Source organism: Peromyscus leucopus, chromosome 10 (assembly GCF_004664715.2).
Source record: "Peromyscus leucopus breed LL Stock chromosome 10, UCI_PerLeu_2.1, whole genome shotgun sequence".
In the NCBI taxonomy this organism is placed as follows: Eukaryota; Metazoa; Chordata; class Mammalia; order Rodentia; family Cricetidae; genus Peromyscus; species Peromyscus leucopus.
Window position 1 is genome coordinate 2,076,885 of NC_051071.1, and position 20,667 is coordinate 2,097,551.

General features: G+C 53.1%; 1 protein-coding gene across 8 annotated transcripts in view; it reads left to right on the forward strand.

The window, feature by feature from the left end:
- Positions 1 to 20,667, forward strand: part of Jakmip1 (janus kinase and microtubule interacting protein 1) — a 122,529-nt gene that overhangs the window by 75,619 nt on the left and 26,243 nt on the right. For all 8 annotated transcript variants that reach the window (XM_028882352.2, XM_028882350.2, XM_028882351.2 and 5 more), the window contains exons 4-9: positions 3,501 to 3,710; positions 4,632 to 4,751; positions 7,747 to 7,893; positions 8,632 to 8,772; positions 10,230 to 10,289; positions 19,864 to 19,992. In XM_028882352.2, the coding sequence (XP_028738185.1) occupies positions 3,501 to 3,710; positions 4,632 to 4,751; positions 7,747 to 7,893; positions 8,632 to 8,772; positions 10,230 to 10,289; positions 19,864 to 19,992 (807 nt within the window). The remainder of the gene's footprint in view (positions 1 to 3,500; positions 3,711 to 4,631; positions 4,752 to 7,746; positions 7,894 to 8,631; positions 8,773 to 10,229; positions 10,290 to 19,863; positions 19,993 to 20,667) is intronic.

A 20,667-nucleotide genomic window follows, 5' to 3' on the forward strand; every position in this document is an offset into this window, starting at 1 on the left:
TGTCTCCCCCTCCTCCCTCAAAAGAGCCTTGCTGATAGCAGGAGCGTGAGAAGGCGAGAGACCTCTAGGCATGGTACGGGAGTCCCAGGAATGGTCCCCAGGGCGGTCACCGAGGCCACCCAGGGAGCTCTGTCTCACAGTTTGGGCTTTGAGCCTTTCTCTCGCTCGCTCACTCGCAAAGACGCTGTGGTTTCATGGTTTACCGCTGCCTTCCAGACCCTGGGCACGCAAAGCTGCTTTGGATTCTGCTACGTGCTTTGATGAGACTGTGGTGGCTGTTTCAGAAACTCAAGAATTTAAATTTAGTCTGTTCGCTGAACCGGTGGGCCAGCCTGGAGTGGGGTTAGGCCTCAAAACCTGTCTTCGAGGAGATTACAGAGGATGACACTTGCACTCAGGCCCAGGAATCCACCAGTCTTAGAGTGTGAAGGGCAGAAGGTCTGGGCAAGTCCAGGCAAGCCAGGAAGCAGGAAGGAGAAGGCGGAGCCTCCCTGAGCTGGTGGGAGCTGGAGCACCAGGCATAGGTTGAGCACACACCCACAGTGGTGGGTAAAGTCTGCCCTGGGGGAGAACGTAGACTCCCCTCTGGTTCCCTGTGTGACCCTGGGGACATTCTTTACTATCTCTGAGCCTCTGGTCTCATTTATAATGAGATAATCATGTAGAGCATGGGACTTCAGTGAGCCAAAACACCCAGTGGCTCCTGTTGCTGTGGTTGGTAGGAGACCGGTGAAGTCTGTTCCTCTAGTTCAGGGGGTCAAGGAGATGGCTTCAGCTCAGTGTAACACACCAGCAGTCAGCGATTGAGGGGCTGTTTCCACTGTAGGACCAAACGCCCCCTCCCCAGTCCCCACTCTTTATACACTCTCTCACACAGCGGTCCACATGGGAGGGGTCAACACACACATGGCAGCTGTCATCCCACGTCAATCTGCTGCCCATTCCAGCTTGCCCTGACAGTGGCCCTGTAGTTTGACTTTCTTTTTGAGCCGCCAGTTCCCGGATAATGACACGGAGACTCATTATTAATTATGAAAGCTTGGCCTTTATCCTAGGCTTGTTCCCAACTGGCTCTTACAGCTTAAATTGACCTGGTCTGCCTCGTGACTTTTTACCTCTCCTCCATTCTGTATGCCCAACTCCCTCCATGTCTCGCTGGCGTCTCTCACACACCTAGATTCCATCTCAGAGTTCCTCTCTCTCCCTGGAAATCCCACCTATTCTCTCTTGCTTAGCTATTTGCCTTTCAGCTTTTTATTAAACCAATCACGATGACGCATCTTCACACCTCCTCACACACTCAGGAAGTGACCTAGGAACAACACTGAGAAGAGAATCGGGGAGCTGTGCTGCCCTGCCCTGGTTCCTGGCTCCTTGGCTGAGTTAGGATTTGGTGTAGCCATGTGTGATAGGTTATTCCCTACATCCCCAGGGGTCTGGGGGAATAGTTTATCTCATTCACAGAGTCAGGGAGTCCTCAGGTGGGGTTGTCTGAGGCTCTACAGTGGCGAGGGACACAAATGTCTCCCAGCTGTCCCCTTAGAAGACCCTGGAATTCAATGCTGGTGCCATGGCTGTTTATCCATGGCCCACCAGCCATCATGTCTTTGTCCCTACAGGCAGGAGGAGGGTGTGGCATCTTCATCTAAGCAAGTGTATCTGCTTCCTCCTTTGGCTTGAACTTCCTTGGCTGTATCTGGCTTCCTGGATACAGGGAGTGCAGCCCTTGAGGACAGTGCTCGGCTGCTCCAGAGAAGTCCTGGTTGCAAAGTTCATGGTTTATAGTTGACAACAGCAGGACTCAATTCTATCACTATTCTTGGGTCTAGAAATCCAAAATCAAGACATCAGAATCATGCTCCCTATAGGCTCCCTTCTCTTCCAGCATGTGATGGTATCTGCCCATCCTTGGTGCTCCATGGAGTGTGGCCAGCTCCTTCCAGTCTCTGCCTTCACCCCTCCCGTCTCCCCACACCTGTACCCTGTTCTATAGACACCAGTCCTTGGTGTCTATAGAACACCAGCCATGCTCTGACTTTGCAGGCTGGCACAGCATTTGGGGGGCACTGCTCACCCCATTACAAGTGCCAAAGATGACAGTGAGAATGACTGTAGCAGTAGTGGTCTCTGCCTCTGCTTTTGAACCTCCCGAACTTTGCAGAGCAGTGGAGCCCACTGAGTTTCTAAAGATGGAGGTAGGTTGCTGCCCCCACTGTGATTTCCACTGCTTTGGAATATGAGGAGCAGGGGCAGGCTGCCTTCCAGAAGATCCAGTCTTGCAGTGTGGAGAGGAGGGGAGAGCCGGGAGGAGCCAACAGGGTTCTGCCGCCAATCAGAGCATGGGCACACTTGCCTCTCTGAGATCAGGTTTGTGGTCATGGGTGAATCAGGTCTGTTCAGGACTTTGAAGGGAACATAAGACAGGTCTATGCCTTGTAGAGCCGAGAGAGTGGCTACAGGCTGGTGACCTGCTGGTAAGAATCCAATTTCTTTCTGTGGTTGACCGGATGCTCCCAACAATCTAACTTGGAAGCTCTAAAGCTCTCTCAGTCTTCTGGGATGGCTCTTAGTTCCAGAGCCCTAGAACACCAAACTCAAGGTGTCACCAGAACCATGTGGCCTTGAAGGCTCTGGAGATGGGTCCTTTCCACCTCTCCCAGCTCCTGGGGTTGCCTATGGTTCTGTGGCATCTGGTTGCACAACAGTTCTTTGCAAAGAAAACTCATCCGGAGATCCCAGAGAAGATGAAGGCTCTGGGCGACACTCAGGTTAGGACCTTGTCCTCACAGGGAGACTTCCCTATTGCCTTCATGTGAGCAAGGTGAAGGACGGCCTGGGGTTTCCTCTGCAAACCTGTCAATGCCGTTCCCTGCTCTGTCTGGCCTGGCATGCTAAGCTCTGCCTCCTGTTTGACATACTGTCCCAGGGGAAGCTGGATTTGGCTGGGTGTAAGTATCCCTCTGCACCCAAATAGGGGGCTTCCCACATCTGCAGAGGGGGTCCACTGGAGGCCAAGCAGGGTTCAGGTGGCTAGTTCTGTGACTCTGGGGTTCAGAGGGAAGTTAGGCTTGGGGACATACAAGTCTGCCTCAGTTGCATGTAGGATACAGCCATCCAGAAAAGTATCGGTGAGTGAGTGGGAGGCAGGAGCAGCCACCTCCGGAAGAAGCTTATCTGAGGGGAAGCAGGATGGGCTGGCCTGCTTGGGGCCAATAGGGATCAGATGGGTTGGGGCTGTCCTAGGATGTCATGTGTTTCTTCATTGTGGAGAGGCGTGAGGAGGGCTGAGTTGTACTGGGAAGTGCCCATAACTTTGTAGATGCTCAGACTTGGAGCTCTGTGTCTTCAGTGTCCGTGAGATTCGAGGTTCTGGGCTGCAGACTCTCGCTGCCCCATGTCCAGACCATGCCCAGTTCAGTGGACCCAGCATCCGTCCAAAGTCTGGATGAGGCCACCCTGGTCCCGAGCCAACACGTGATGGCCCATTTTCTCTCTTCCAGATGGACGAGATCAAAGGGAAGGAGCGGGTGATCCTGGCCCTGGAGAAGGAGCTTGGCGTGCAGACTGGGCAGACCCAGAGGCTGCTACTGCAGAAGGAGGCTCTGGATGAGCAGCTGGTCCAGGTCAAGGAGGCTGAGCGCCACCACAGCAGCCCAAAGAGGGAGCTCCCCCCTGGCATTGGTGACATGGCAGAGCTCATGGGTGGCCAGGTGAGGGAGGGTAGCCCCTGCTAGCCATAGAGAAGACCATCTACCCACATTTTTCCTCTGATGGTTACTGTGCTACTCAGCTTGCCGGCCCTTCTCTGGCCTTTCCTACCCTCTCACACTGTCCTTCTCCCTCCCCTTCCTCCCTGGGTCCTTCCCACCTTTACTGATACTCAGTGTGTGCCGGGCCCAGTACTCAGCACCGAGAAGATATCGGTGAAGAACTGACTGTCTGAGCCTGCCACGGCTAGAGTCTCAAAAAAGATACGGAAGTCTCAGGGTGCACAGCTGGGGATCTGCAAGGAGGAGGGCCCTGGGCAAGCCCGAGAGTGGCAAAGTCAGAGATCCAGAGACCAGTCGGGTTTCCCCAGGGGCTAGCAGCAAGTGCCATGCAAGACTGTGTGGGGGCAACCACCTGACCCTTAGCAAAGACAGGAGGCTGAAGAAGCCTTCTCCCTCCCTCCCTCCCTCCCTCCCTTCCTCCCTCCCTCCCTCCCTCCCTCCCTCCCTCCCTCCCTCCCTTCCTCTCTCCCTCCCTCCCTCCCTTTCTACCTCTTCGGATATCATGCTCTGTGCTGAATGTTGCATTAGATGTTGATATTTCAGAGTTGAGCAAGACAGCCTGCTGTGGAGGAATGTACTAGCGTGTTCTAGAAACCAGTGACATGTGGTGGGTCTTTATAAGACATGCAGGGTAGGTGAGAGCTTCCGCTTCCCTGGGCTGGTGTTTGAATCCCACTGAGGTTTTTAAAGTCTCAGGCAGGTTGAGTGGAAGTGTCCCAGGAAGACAGGCGCGTCTGTCTGTCTGTCTGTCTCCTTGTTCAGCACACAGTCCTCTAGACGGGTCTGTCCCCAATCTGTTGTCACGGGGTCTTCAGAGGCTCCATGGAATCTTTTGAGCTCCTTCAAAGTTTTTATTTTTAGGATCAACATATGGATGAACGAGATGTGAGACGCTTTCAACTAAAGATTGCTGAACTGAATTCAGTGATTCGGAAGCTGGAAGACAGAAACACCCTGCTGGCCGATGAGAGGAACGAACTGGTAATCGCCCAAGACACATGGCCTCTGTGGCCACAAGGAAGGGGCCAGGCCAAGGGGCAGAAAGTGGATGCTGAGGGCCTCCTGGTTCCCTTCACTTTCCTCTCTCTCTCTCTCTCTCTCTCTCTCTCTCTCTCTCTCTCTCTCTCTGTCTGTCTCTCTCTCTCTCTCTCTCAGGTATATCACACTCATTGAAGGAATCTCTCCGCTTATTGTCTGTTTAGGGATCCATCCTTAGAAACCGCTGGGGAAGTCAATGAGAGAGGGCAGGAGAGGGTGCTCACTGCGGGCTTCTGTAATATTCACAGCAGCAGAAAGCAGCAGCAGACACAGGCGTTCAGCACCAAAGCCTCCCGCACAGAACTGCGGGGGCTTTCCAGATTGATGCTGCAGTCGTGAGGAGCAGATGCCCCCGCCAGGGGAACTCCTTGCCAGTGGATTTCAGGATGCAAGTGGTTTACAGGGCAGGCTTTGTAGTGGTGTAGGACATGGGACGCTGTTCTTTTAGGTGGTGTGGTTATGGGTAATTCTATTTTTTTTCTTTATTTACTTGGCATAAAAGTTGATACATTTCTATTTTTGAAAGTGATGAACATGCATGCTGGTAGCTTAGTTGCTAGAATATTTGCCTGTCATGCAGGAACCCCGGGGTTCCTTCCCCAGCACCCCATAAACCACGTGTAATTCCAGCCTTTAATCCCAACATTGGAAGGTGGAGGTAGGAGGATCAGAAGTTCAAGGTTATCCTTCAGCTCGTATCAAGTTGTGAGGCCAGCCTGAGCTACATGAGAGTCTGTCTCGGATCTCTCTCTCTCTCTCTCTCTCTCTCTCTCTCTCTCTCTCTCTGTATGTGTGTTCGTGTGTGTGTGTGTGTGTGTGTGTGTGTGTGAAATGAACAGACTTACAGTTTAAAATAAGTCTTTAGTAAAACTAGTATGTGCATGAATATGCTTAATTCTGCTATAGAAACAGCTAAACTTATTTTATTTTTAATGTTCTTTCTTTCTCTCCTCCCTCCTTCCCTCCCTCCTTCCCTCCCTCCTTCCCTCCCTCCCTCCTTCTCTCTCTCTTTCTTTCTTTCTTTCTTTCTTTCTTTCTTTCTTTCTTTCTTTCTTTCTTTCTTTCTTTCTTTCTTTCTTTCTTTCTTCTTTTTCTTTCTTTCTTGTGTGTGCCATATACCCTTGTAGAGGTCAGAGAACAGCTCTGGTGACCTGGCTCTCTTCTTTCACTCTGTGGGTCTGGGAATGGGTTCAGGTCATCACACTTGGCAGCAAGCCTTTACCTGCTGAGCCATCTTGCTGGCCCCAGCTAAGCTAATTTCCATTGTTAACACATAGACTTTTTGGCCAAAGCCTCATGATCTTGATGCTCATTCTGACCTTGGCTGCAGAGGGAAATGTATCTTCACAGCTTTAGCAGGAACAAAATTAATTTCTTCCTAGTGTACTTGGAGGCATGCTTCAGATGGCTATGACCGGAGTCAGACTGTACACTGATGGCGTTTCTACTTCTTACCTAAATATTCACGAGCTAAATAAACACTCATGACCACATGGTAATTTACTGATGAGGGCAGCAAAACACACAGGCTTCAAGTAGAAATGATGAGGTAGTCAGGACTTCCCACTGTGTTGATTCCTGACCTGGGTGTCTACACATTTCATGTTCATAAACAAGTCCACATCCCAAAGGATGTTGATTTGATTTTGCACTTGCAAAGTGAGATCTTTCTTTCTCCCCACCCCCACCCGCCCCTCTGTGTTAATGCTCTACAACACGCCCTTGTGGCTTAGATCCATCAGCGCAGCCCTCCCTGTGGATTAGGAGTGGGCTCTGCTGGCTTGGACCTCGTGGTATGGCGGTGCCATGGCTTGTGAGCCAGCTTGCCTGCCTGCCTGCCATTCAGGCTGCCCCTGGCTTCTTTGCTATTGTAAATAATGCTAAGAAGCCCCGTGCCTGTCTTTGCTTTTGAGGGTCTGTCGCCATCATTCTTGGGGTGAGAGCAGGGGTAGATCTCCACAAGTGGCTCCACGGGTCATGTGATGCCTCTGGTACCTGACACACAGCATCCGGGTGTTTAGTATTCACAGGGACTGAGGGTGGGTGCTCGGGTCAGCGTCTAGGCTGGATTCCTTCTTCTAGGACTGTGACTGTGGCCTCAGTGACCACAGGGCCACCTCTTTGCTCATGTTGTGGTGGGCAGCATGGTGGTCATGGCCCTCAGGGTAGTTGGGGGGCCTCAGCGAGAGATCTGAGAGGGTCAGAGCTAGTTCAGGTTTATGGTGAGGACTTGGTGACATGGCAGCCACTTGTGTGGTGGCGACATGGGGACATTTCAGTGGCTTCTAATTTTGGTCCCTTGAAACAGCTTTGCGAAGACAGGTGCTGATTGTGAGTCTGAAGCAGATGCGGCTCTTGCTTCAGTTTTACAGCTGAAGGGAATGGGAATGGGCTGAGATCTTGAGCACGGTTGTGCAGCTGGACTGTGCGTGAGCGGCCCTGCCATTCCACTTACTGTGCTTAAAAGGACAAGGAGTAGCACTCTGCTCCTGCTCCCTGTCGCCCCCTTGTGGCCTCTCACCAGTCTCTGCCTCACTGGTCTGGCCCTCACACCACACGTTAGACCCATGCATTGTTTTAGAAGGTGGACCTGACCAGAAAGCTTTCCTGCCTCATAGGTGTTGGGAGCGCTTGGGTGAAGATGGCCAAAGGGGCACAAGAGGGGTTCCCAGAGGCTGAACAAATGACAGCCTGGAAGGACGCCCCACTTCAGTGGGGACTGTCTGCTTGGAGTTTGTGGCTCAGCTCTTCCCCGGGGCTGTGGTCTGCAGGGCGTTGCCCCGTGATCTGACGAAGAGAGTGGCCAGGGAAAACTAGGTGGCTGGATTGACCCCCGGGGGGTCACGGTCCCGAGGGGGCAGTGTTGAAGCTCGGCCGGTGGAGCTTGGCCACCCACGGGGCCATCCAGCCCCCTGACCCGTATCTGTGCCCACTGCAGCTGAAGCGCTCTCGGGAGACGGAGGTGCAGCTGAAGCCGCTGGTGGAGAAGAACAAGCGGATGAACAAGAAGAATGAGGACCTGCTGCACAGTATCCAGAGGATGGAGGAGAAGCTCAAGAGCCTCACGCGGGAGAACGTGGAGATGGTGAGGCCCAGCACGGGACCCGCCAGCTTCCCGCCCCTGGCTACACTCTATGACGGTCCATGATCCCCGCCCACCCCGCTCCCAGGACGCCGCAGCAGTGGGATCAGTCCCCGGCCGGCCTTGCTCCTCTCCACATCTCTACATGTGCACTGCCGGAATGTCTGCCTCGTCCCCTCTGTGTCTTCACTTCTTCAGTTTCTCAGTTACCCCAGGGGAGGGAAGGGCAGAACCAATAGGGCAGGCTTATCCACTGGATGGGTTATAGTCCGCGACTGCCTCATGCCCCATGGGTTCCTCCGGGAGCAGTTACTGCTTTCGGGGCTGTGCTGGGGGGGGGGGCAGGGTTTTCCTCCACCAGGGATGACTGGTGTCTGTTGTCTGGGTGGGTATAAGATGCCGTCAGGTTCATTGACTGGAGGGCCCATTTCACAGCTTAGAAGACTGGGTCCTAGGTGTGAGTGTGGGCAGTCTGTGGTGGGGAGTCTCCACCCTCCCCGCTTGCCTGTCTTGCCTTCGAGCTTTCAAGACTCACTCAGGACATCCTCTGCCCCATGCCCTGCCCGCCCCCCCCCCTCCAGTGAGCATCACTGGCCACATCTCTGGCTTGTCCTTGGCCTGCAGCTGTATATTTCCCATCTTGGGACCCGTTGTCTGTCCCCCCCGACCCTCGAGTCCCCACAACAGTGCTGTCCTTCACACTGGAGAATATCTCAGCGCCCTCTTTCCTTCTGGCTGCAGAAAGAAAAGCTGTCTGCCCAGGCCTCCCTAAAGCGACACACGTCCCTGAATGACCTCAGTCTGACCAGGGATGAGCAGGAGATTGAGTTCCTGAGGCTGCAGGTGCTGGAACAGCAGCATGTCATCGATGACCTCTCATTGGTACGTTGTCACTCTCGGCCAGGGTCAAGAGGCGGAGTCAAGATGGAGCATCAGGATAGGAGTGGGCCCTGACAGCCCAGCTTCAGGCGCTGGGTCCCCTGTGATGCTCCGGAAAGCAGCCTCAGCTTGGTTGAAATGAGATCAGTGCTACCTGGGAACGGTTTCCATGGCAACCCGCTTTTCAATGGGCTCCTGGCTTGCCGTGGTGGTGAAGAGGCAGCCTGGATCTGTTCTGAGGGGCCTTTGAGTTATTATTAACTTATACTTATTTTTGAGTTCAGCGACTGCATACCAGGAGTTTGAGCCTGCGAACCTGAACTTGGTTGTCAGACCAGAGTTTGAAGGACGAGCTAAGGCTGTGTGTGTGTGTGTGGGGGGGGGGCTTTGTGACCGTTCAGGGCTGGTTATGTTGAAAGGAGAGGGAGCGAGCCTACAGTAGAGAGGGGGTGTGTTCTCCAGAAAACGGCATGCATCGGTGCAGTCAGGCACACCCGCAGTAAGCCTTGTTGGATCTCAGCAGCAGAGTGGACACTACTCACGAGACCTGTGTGTGCATGAAGCTTCCGTCCACAGGACTCTGAAGGGTGGGGAGCCATGACTTTATCCTAGGAAGGGGTCCCCCCCCCCCGTCTCACTTCCGTTCTTCTTTTCACTATCCGTATAGCCATCCATCTTTGCTTCATTACCCAGCTAACATGATACAGCTAAGGATGACAAGACACATTGGTAAAGAGACAGTGAGTGGAAAGAAAAATGACAAGCTGAAGCAGGGCTAGGGGGCCTCATGACTAGGCTGCCGGCATCTGAGGGGTGGATGGTTCGACTGAGGCTGAGTCCCAGCTTTGTCCTGCTGGAGGGAAAAGAGGGTGTGCTGAGAGCGAGAGGCCCTGGACCCATCAGGGGACAGTGGCACCCGCAGCTCTCCCACCCCTACCTCACAGGGGCCCTTTCTGCAGAGGATGCCCACTAAGCAGTGCTGAAGGACACCTCTTAGGCCCCCCCCCCCCAGCACAGCAAGTCTTGGAAGAAACAACCAGAGAAAATAACGTGGTCACCTGGCCAGTAGCAGGGTTGTGGGGGATGCTAGCCTGGCTGTATCCAAGCCCAAAGTCACAGGCATCACACACTGCTGTGGACGCTGCCAAGGCCAGCAGGACCACTCTGAGGCCACACTGCTTAGGCTTTGCAGCCTCTCCACCCAAAGAATGGTCCAGGTTGGCTTATGATGGGATGGCCCGTCAAGGTGCATGTTTTCCTGCGGGATCTGCACCCAGACAAGGACCTGACTAAATGTCTTGTCACCAGACTCTGAATTTGGTGCCTAGGATGTGAACTGGCCCACACAGGTAGAGGGAGGCAGGTAATTCGGTGTACTGTACCTCCGAGACTTAACTGTGTGGTTTGGTGGAGCGGGGACCTGGCTGCCAGTGCTGACGGGTGGGTGTGCTTCCTTGCAGGAAAGAGAGCGCCTGCTACGTTCCAAGAGGCATCGAGGGAAGAGCCTGAAGCCCCCCAAGGTGAGCCTGCCATAGCGCCTGTCAGGGATCTTTAGGGCAGGCCAGTCTTAGAGCAGGGGAGGGCTACAGGGCCAGTCCCCGTCCCAGAGGTGGAGACATGATGGAGTGTGACAGGGCTGGGTGTTGGCTGTTGAAAGAAAGGCTCGTGTGGCCGTCTCAAGGCTACATACATTACGGCACAGTAATGTGACCCAGATATGGTAATTTATTCATGGAAAACTTACTAATGGAATTCTGTGTTTGGACCTTGGGATATGTGCGTCCAAAATTAAAAGCATAAATATCCAGGCCTTCTGAAGGGTTTAAAGGATGTTTGACCCTGTTTTATGCCACCTAAGAGCATGCTCTGGGACCTCGGCAGCTTTGGTGACTGATGCAGAATGGCGTTCTTTTTGTAAAACATCAGTGTGCTCTCTCCCAGGGGCAGTCTAGGTGTCCCGGCAAGGGGGCACAGAGCTGGCTGGGGAGACTTAGAGGCCCTCCTCGGAGGTTGAGAAGAAGGGTATGGTTTGTGTGTCACTCACCTTGCCCATCTGTCTGAGGTGGGTCTGCCCCTTCCCGAACTGGCACCTGCCGGCTCCATCTGCTGATAGAGAGATGGTTGTAGAGAAATACTTCCGTGTAAGGAAAACTGTGTAGGTGTGATGGCAAAGTGGGCAAGGACTCACTTCCTGGTGGAGTCAAGGTGACAGTCGGGAGTGGTGGGGACACTGTCTCATCTGGCCCAGAGTACTGGTTGGCACAAGGTGGGCCGATGGTGTTAGGCATTCCACCGTTTGAAGGGAAGTGTAAGCCCGCACCTCAGTGTGATGGAGCATGGCTGTAACCCCAGCACTGGAGGGGCGGAAGTGGGAAGATCTAGAGTTCAAAGCTAGCCTCAGCTAGCTGATGAGTTTGAGGCCAGCCTGGGCTACACTCAATAAGCAAAGAGGCAAGGGAGGTGTAAATCCTTACTTATTTTTTTTTCCCTAGGACTATCTGAACAAAGTACCACAAAAATGGGTCCCTTGGAATGACAGAAGGTTACTGTCTCATAGTTCAAGAGGCCAGAAGCCTGGCCTCAAGGTGTTGATAAGGCCATGCTTCTTCCCTCTGGCACCTGGAGGTCTCCCTTGCCCATTTCCTTTCAGCTCTGAGGTGTTCTGGTGATGGCGGGTGTTCCTTACACTATGTGGGTTCACAGTTGCCCTTGTGCCTGCCGGTCACAATGACATCTTTTTTTCCGTCCCCATCCTCCATGACATCATCTTTAAGGAGACCAGTCCTATTGGGTTCAGCGCCTCCCCTGCCTCAGTGTGACCTCTTCAATAGTTATCCTCTCACTGACCAAGTAAATTCACACCCTGCAGCAGTACAGCTCGTACTTCAAATCTCTTGAGGAGACACGATTTAGTCGTGACACCTTTTTATAAGATCCAAGAATTTTTCATGTGGATGTATGTAAATGTCAAAACTACTGGAGAGCATGTCAAATGGGTCTCTGAGCCACATCTTGCCCACAGGTAGCCTGTGGTGGCATGGAGATCAGTGTCTGAGCTCATTGGGTGCTTGGATTAATAGTGGCCACACCACGTCTCATTTCATGCCCACAACCATCCTGTCTCTTTCAGTTATAGAGACAGATGTAGAGACAGGGGACTGTCAAAGGTGAGCAGTGGGCTGATGAAGCTGACCCTTCAAATCCCTGGAGCTCCAGGGTCGGGCTGTCTCCAGCGGGCTGAGCCGAGTCAGGGCCAGGTCTCTATGTGCTGCTCTCAGAAGCCAGAAGGCTGGGCATGGTGGTGCACACCTCTAATCCCATACTCTGGAGGCAGTTTGAGACCAGTTTGGTCTACACAGCAAGTTTCAAGCCAGCTCAGCCAAAGACCATCACTAAAACCACACACACACACACACACACACACACACACACACACACACACACACACACAAACGGGGAAAAAAGGATGGGGAAGTGGTCCAGCACAGCTTGTTTACATTCACAGCCGTGTTTACCACATCCTAGAGAAGCTGGGAAATAAAGTGACGGACCCATGGCACCTCCCCAGGGCAAGAGTCTGTCTGACGCTGGGCTGGGACTTAACTGCATTCTCACTCAGCATTATACTAGAAATGCTCATCAGCATCATGCATTGCCATCGTAAATATGAATGTATTTATATTCCGACCACATAATCCGCTGAGTGTGGGGGCCATAAACTTGTTCAGCATCGTGCAGCTGTGAGCTCTCTCCCTCCCTCCCTCCCTCCCTCCCTCCCTCCCTCCCTCCCTCCCTCCCTCCCTCCCTCCTTCCCTCTCCCTCCCTCCTTCCCTCTCCCTCCCTCCTGTGGTTAGGAATAATGCCATACCTGTTTCTGCCTCCTGATGACCTCACACTACAGCTTTCAGCTGGTTCCACGGACTGCCGTGCATTGCCTTTGGTGACTATACAGCTCCTTGTCCACCATTTCCCCTTCTGGGGGACATTTTGCGTCTGTAGATGCCGATGAAGTCAAGTCCTTTCGCACAGAAAGTCTGGGTGATTCTAGCTGATGCCGCCTCGGTGTTTGGAACCCTGGCCGAATGGGGAGAAAGCGCCCCCTGCTGCTGGAAAGAAGATTGTGTTGGTTTGCAAACCTGTCTATAAAGCCTGTGAGCTTTGTTCCACGCAGACACAGGAGTTAAAATACTGAGAGTGGGCGGCTATGTGGTTTGCTCAACAGGCTTGGCACTAAAAACTCCATGATTTAAGGTTCCCCCGGAAACTCGTTGCTGAGGCATGACTGACTATTTCAAGCCTACATAGGCTGTGAAGTTTTGGTCCCAAACCCTGATTTTGAAATTTAAAACGTTTTCAGAATTAATTCCAAAAAATGTAGACTCTGGATTCAGGTAACTGATAAAGTCTATAAAAATTTCTGCCAGTCAGAAAAACTCAGACTTGGGTTCCCGAGCATCTCAGATAGGAATGCTGGACCTGTGCTTGCACTGGTCCCGTCCTGCCCTTCAGGTCCATCCCTGTCTCCTCCCACAGGCTGAAGCCCTCGAGGTTTCTTTGTCCCTGTTAGTGGTCCCTTTACTCTGTACATTGTGTATCCGGGGCCCATGCCCCTTTGCCAGGTTCTCCAACTTCACAGACGATTTGAATGAATTTATTGAAAGTTATGTAATTTCCCAGAAGCCTCACAGTTCCGTCCCTGCTCTTGACCCCTGACACCCAGACCCTTGGAACCCCCATGGACTCTGAGGTGACCCCTGTATTAGTTACTCTGGTTACCATGGGGACCAAATATCTGCCAGAAACAACTTAAGAGGAGAAGGACTTGTGTGGGCTCACGGCTTCTGAAGGCGCTGTCAATCATGCTGACTCTGTTGTTTCTGGGCCCCTGGTGAGCCAGAGCATCATGGTTGCAGGAGCATGTGGTGCAAGCTGCTCACACGCTGGGCAGGAAGCAGAGAAAAGGCACACAGGAAAGGGCCAGGGCAGATACAGTTTCCAGAGACACCCCCTTAGTGACCCACTTCCTCCAGCCAGGCCCCACCTCCAAGGTTCTATTCAAAGCCTGGGACGTCTGGTGGCTGTGGTCTGATAGTCTCTGGAGGTGTGCTTGACTTATCTTCCTGGGTGTTCCTCAGTCCCTTCCGATGGACAGTGAGACTGACCATCACACTCTAGGAAGGAGAACTCCTCTCCAGCACGGCATACCTGATGTGCAGGTAGTGGACACAGGGCAGTGTCCCAGCGGTGGCCTTCATATTTGAATGGCTTCCACAGTCCTAAGGGCTGTGTTAGTGTCACCCAGGGCTGCCCAGGTTCCCCCCCCGACCCCCACGGGGTTCCCTTTGGAGCAAGACTGTGCCGACTCTCTATACCTTCTGTTAACTTAGTGCAGGCTAATATTAGTCCCTGGTGAGGGATGCAGGGTGGGGCTGGGGGAGGACCCTAGGTGGTTCACTGGGCCCTGTTTGAAGTCTAGGGACCGTTCTCAGCAGGGGTCTGGCAGCAGCGAGGCCTCATGGGATGGCGAGCTGGGCTGCAGGCCGTCAGCAGCTGCTGTTCCACAGGCAGGTGAATCGAACCCTAGCAGAGTTCTGAGAATATGGGTGTAAGTAGGGTTGGGGATCTCGGATGTTTCTGAGACACTGAGGCCTGGAGCACTGGGGGGTCAGCCCCAGTGCCCGGGACAAGGGAGGTAAGCTCCCAGAACCCGCTTCCTGGTTCTCAAAATGAAATCACATTCAGGAAATCACAACGGAGGTCCTGGTTCTGGGCCTGATCTTAGTAGGTGGTCAAGAAATGACAGTGCCTCCTCCCCTCTTTGTCATTGAACAGTAGTCTTGCTGTGCGCTCTAGTTTGATTTCTGTTGCTATATCGAACACCGTGACTGGGGGGCGGGAAGGGGCTTATTTCAGTTTCTAGGTTACCGTCCATCATCAAGGGCAGAAACTCAGGGCAGGCATCTGAACAGAAACTGAAGCAGAGACCGCGGAGGACTGATACTTCCTGGCTGGCTCTCTGGCTTGTGCTCATCAGCTAGCTTTCTTCTACAGCTCAGGACTTGGTAGGGGATGGCACTGCCCACAGTGGGCTGGGCCCTCCCACATCCGTCAACAAGACTGTTCCTCACAGACGTGGCTCCAGGCCAGTCCTGTCAAGGCAGTGCTTCAGGGGGGCTCCCTCGGATGACTTTAGGCTGTGTCAGGTTGATAGCTGGAGCTAACTGGGTTATCGTGGTTGGCCTTCTAAATCAGGTGCTCAGGCCCTTCTAGTCCACAGTCCAGCCTTTGAGCCCATGTCAGTCTCTGGTGTTGTCCACCCAGAAAGGCTGCGGAGTCTGCTTGGCCAAATGTCAAAGTCCCCTCCCCTCTAGGGACCTTGCCTTACTGCTGACAGTAAGTGCATGCCTGCTGTCTGGCAGATTCTTCTGACTCATGAGTCCTGAGTCCATTCTCACAGCACACCTAGCAGTCATCCAAACCTAAGCCAGTGCCCAGAGGCTAAATCTGCTGCTTGTGGAAGGCAGGACCAGAGGCACGTTGGGCATCTCTGGAGCAGGCGCTGCTGTGGTGTGACATCCTGCCCAGGACATCCCACTGCTTTTCCGTGTGATTTTTGCTTCTCAGCCGCTAAAGGTCTGGTTATCACCATGGTTGTTTGCAGTCGAGCCCGTTCCTAGGCAGTCCTTCCCAGCCGCTGCCCCGGGAGCTTGTGTGGCTTCGTCATGTCCCGTGTGTCCAGTGACTCACAGCTGCCGGCACAGCACCCCACAAGCCCCGAGCTTCAGAGCAATGACTACATGAAACTGTCATACATTTGATGCCCAACCTGTCTGCAAGGCTGGTCCTTGTCGGGGAGAGATGAGGGGCTCTGTCTCCTGTCCTGGTGGTACTTCTGTAAGGGCTGCATATGCCTATATCCTGGACCTCGGTCTAGGCAAGGGACCGATGACTCCCCATGGGTGGTGGTGGACTAGCTGGAAGATGTCCCAAGCAGGTGAGGGAGGAGGTGCCCCATCCTTTGTGACTTTGGCATAAAGCAGGAGGCTCTCGTCATGACGCTGTTGCTACTGTTGTGCCCAGGAGCTTTGCAGTTATCCAGGGACCTGGAACTGTTGACAACAGGTCTGCGCATCATGGAGGCTGGGCCCTGGGAGGGAAGTCCCCAGAGGACATGCTGGTTAAGAAGCTGCGCTCTGTGCTGAATACCTGGGGCTGGTCTGGAACCTCGCTCTTCCCCGTTGATCGCTCTGTCACCAGCATCTGGGAGCCGCTCCAAGGCAGCATCACTGTTGCCAAGGGGACACCTTCAGGCGTCCCTGTCCTCCAGCATCTGCAGCTGACGGTGTTCGGGAAGCTGTGAGGCACCAGCGTGCCTTTTCCTGGGGCTGGCCTGTGGAGCCAGCACAGGCTAGCAGCGCCTGCACCCTCCCCACCATGGAGTACATCCTGTTTGTGCTTTATTTCTCCTTCTTCCTCTGTCTCTGTGCTCTCGTGTGCCTGTACTTCTCTGGCTGCCAGGAGATGACCTATAGGCATGAAGGTATGCAGCTAGCTGGGGGGAGGAGGGTCTTAGCAGTTCCTGGCTACCGTTGGAAGGGCCTGGGTCTTGCAGGCAATTCTGCCTGGATGCTGGGAAGGTGTAGAGAGGAGCTGATGAGATGCTGGGCTGGGTCCAGTTGAGGATGGGGATCCCCTCTTATCTGCCAAGCATGAACTTGTGTGTATGTGGAGAAGAAACATTTGGTCTGCAAAGCATTTTGATGAAAATTATGTTACACACACACACACACACATACACACACACACACACACACACACAAACACATATATACATGTACACAGGTCTCCTGTAGCTCATTGAGGCTGGCCTCAAACTTAACCATGGATCCGAGGACGACCTTGAATTTCTGTCCCTCCAGTCTCTGCCTCCATCATGTGCTATGTGTCTGCTAACTCACAGCTGCTGGCACCCCACAGCCATGTACCCCACACCACACTGTGCTGGAGGTCTGCCCCGGAGCGGCATGCATGCCCGACAGTCACTTGACCAACTGAGCTGCACCCCCGGCCCCCAAACTACGTTCTAGACTTGGGATTTGTTCATAAAAATGGCATTGGCTAGACTGCCCAGTGTTGTGAGGAGGGTGAACGTCGAGAGGGGCTAGCCCGATTCATAGCCAGTGTCCTTGGCATCTGTCCAGGAGCTTCAGGAGGTAAGCATCCGGGAAGCTTAGAATCGAGGAGCACAGGCCGCTGGGCAACGTGCAGGAAGCACCATTTCTGGTGGCTCTCCCCCAACCCTCTGGAAGCAGGTGTGGGCCACCTCCCGTGTGTCGCCCTTTAAGGAGACAGCCATTGTGTTCACTTTAAACACCGAGGTGGCTTTTCTCTTCCGTGTTGTGTTAGGGACGCTGTAGTGGGTGGGCTGGCTCTATCGGCTGTCATCTCATCCCTTAGACGAAGGAGCTCTCCCAGGCATGCGGGCAGCCTGTGGGCACACACCTGTAATCTCACCGTATGGGAGGTGGAGGCTGGAGGGCTGGAGTTCAAGGCCAGCCGAGACGATGTGAGACGTTAGTTAAAAAAAGAAAATGAAGCAAAAAGGAGCTTGTAGAAGAGACAAACTGACCCACTCATGTGTCCCGAAAGCCTGATGGGCACCGGAACCCAGCCGGCTCCTGGCTGCTGTGGAAATGCAGGGACTGTACATAGTTATGGATTCCCTTCCATTACGCAGGATTCCATCGAGACTGTTGGTTTGTGCTGGCTTCCACCCTGTAAGTAGCCTCTGGCTTCCCTTGGTGCAGCATGGTTCTCTGCAGTCCCAGTCTCTGTGGCCAGGTCTACTGTGAGGCTCCATCAGGGCCTGCTCCTGGGCTGCTGAGTTGGGAACATCAGCAGTTAAAACCTCGTGATCAGACTCTGTCATTGAATACTTGGTTCGCAGTCTCACAGGCCAGCAAAAGCGGGCTAGCCTAGGAAATTGAGCCCCGGACACTTCCAGAATGCTAACCAACACTGTGTCCTGATCTTGGGAAGTATGTTTTAGAATCTTCCTAGGGCCCAAAAGGTAGACTACTGAATGTATTGTGAAAAGAAAAAAGGGAGAATATGAATATGATAAGATAAAAAGGGAGATTCTGGAATCTACTTTTAAAAAGGAACTACTTGTTTTAAATAAGATAAGTAATGAAAATTTTTTGGTCTGAGTTTATCAGATGTTACTGGACTGGACATTGTTAATATATATAATGGAGTTTTTTTTATCTGAATCTGTCAAATGTTAATGGACTAGACATCATTAATGTAATTTTTGGCTGTATATATTGTCTATACTTATTGGATAGTTTTTCTTGTATCAGTTATAAGCTTTCTTTAATTTTAGACAAAAAGAGAGGAAATGTGGTGGTATTATGTTCCCCAAAATATTGTGTACCTTAATAAACTTAATAAACTTGGTAGGAGGAGGAGCAGAGACCTTACTACATCAGGTCACCAGTTAGCACAGATCTGTCCCCAGAGGCTGGGCAATTAGCAGTGTTTATGACAAATAGGTTGGCCAGGCAGCAGCCCAAGACAACAGAGATGTGGAGCTTGGGGCAGAGGTGAGCTGCAGGCGTAGACTCCATCGCTTCCTGGAGTTCCCAGTGCCTGCGGGAGTGGGGCTCACTATCTGAGGGGAGGAGGGGATGCTGAAGGCCTCTTGGACTGGATGAAACCTAACCTGGTTACACCGTCCTGCCTTCCGACTCACCTGGGCAAAGAGGCAGGTGGACACCCGCCAGATGCTGCCCCTGTGAACCTTCAAAGAGGTCACACACAAACCCCAAACCGTTTGAAGAACATTCTGGTGGCGAGTGCTGATAGGTGCCTCGTAAAGCCTCTGTAGAAACTCCAACTGTGTAAGGTGACCGAGGAGTCCCTCCCTGCCGCTTCTCTGCCATGTCAAAAGTTCTTCCTTGTGGCATTGTTGCTGGTGACGGAAACCTCCATATTCTCATATTTGCACCTGGGTGATTGCAAACACACGTTGGCTTCAACCTACAGGGTGGGAGATGCCCTCTGGGTATGGGGTGTGCCCTGCCTCCTCTGTGGGCTGGGGAGCGCTGTGGAACTCGGGGAGTTCCTGGGAGCCCAGAGCTGACCACTGCAGTGAGGCTACTGTCCTCTCACAGTCATGGAAAGCGGTCTGTGAAGGCGAGGAAGTCTCTCAAAAGGGGGGTTGTTTAGGAAGAGAATAAAGAGAAGTGTACCTAGAGCCAGAACTGGGGTGCACGTGGAGATCGATGGTTGATGGAGGTAGCCCTCTGGGGCTAGCACCTCCCTGGCAGCTACCCCACCTGGTTTTAATCATGTATCTCTAGGCTCAACCTTCTCTGGCTCACAGGAGCTGCTTAGCCAGTGATTACTGAATAAGTGAATGAATGAGCGAACAAATGAATGAGTGAAGCCCCACATCCTGTACATTTTGGAGTGAGAGAGGTGTGGCCAGAGTCTCAGGTAGCTGGCACACAGGACATAAAATTGTTGAGTCTGAGGTTATGAATACAGGGCCCTTAAACTGTTCTTTCTGATATTGTCAATGATCTGAGTGTGCTGTCACGGAAAGCTAAGAACAATTGCCTCTTAGGCAGGCCTGGGAAGGACATGGGCCATGCAGCTGCTTCTCCAGCTCAGCCCTGGGGTCAGTGTTCAGGTCTGATCACATGCCCCTTTCCTGGCATCCCATGTATCAGCTTTGTCTTTGGGGCCAGACATCTCAGTCAGCTCTTAGAACGCTCTGGGTGCTGACTCTTAGCTAGGCACAGAGTGAGTGAGGTCCCCTTTCATGCTGGAGGGACTTAGGGCTCAGAGGACCCCGAGTTTAAGGCCCACTTAGGAGTTGCATAGCCCTCTCTGCCTGTGACACCCCCTACCACCTTGTCATTGTTACATTGGCCACATCTCCAGCTGCCCTAGTGGCCCGCTCTGTCCTGCACCAGCTGTAGATGAGGTCTAAGCCCCGCTGCCTGCCCCAGCCCCCTCCGCCCTGGGCTGGCCATGGATGGGCGGCCGTTGTCTTCTGTTCCTGACGGCACGCTGTTTCTCTCGCAGAAGCATGTTGTGGAGACATTTTTTGGATTTGATGAGGAGTCCGTGGACTCAGAAACATTGTCAGAGACGTCCTATAACACTGACAGGACAGACCGGACCCCAGCCACTCCGGAAGAGGATGTAGATGAGGTAAGCAAACAGCAATACCCTGGGAACTTCCCACCTTCCTGTTGCCCTGGGCTCCTCCCTCTCTCTGCCTTGAGGGGACCTAATGGGCACCTTCCCCAGAGCCAACCTCCTTTGAGACTTAAGACTGCTAAGGACACACCCAGATGCTGACCTTGGTGTTCACCATGGCAGTTAAAATTACACATGGCTTGTCTCTGATCCCTCACACATAGTTGACAGAAGTGGCCACATCTGGTGACTTGCCTAAATTCCAGACTTTAGTACAGACTTTCCCCGGGCACTGCAGCCCACACAAGGCTTCCTCTGCCTGTGCTCCCTGCACCCCTCAGTGGCTGTCTCCTGAGCCCTGGTGAGAAGGGAATGCACTGGCCTCACGGTGATGCCATCTGGTTGTGGCAGGTGCTGGTGGGGCTTTCTAGGGTCACATGTGCCCTGCTGGGAAGGCCCCCTGTGGCTTCCTGGATGAGTCTAGGCATTGCCCAGCCTGTATCTCCTGGTCCCAGGTCATTGTCCAGCCTGTATCTCCTGGTCCCAGCTCTTTGGGCAGCCACCTCTCACAGACCCATGGTTGGGATCCATTCGAACTCCTGTTGGCTGTTTCTATGGAATTCCTTCTTGAATGACATCAGGACCCTCAGGAAGATGCACCTTCCTCCCAGTCACCCCATTGTCCTC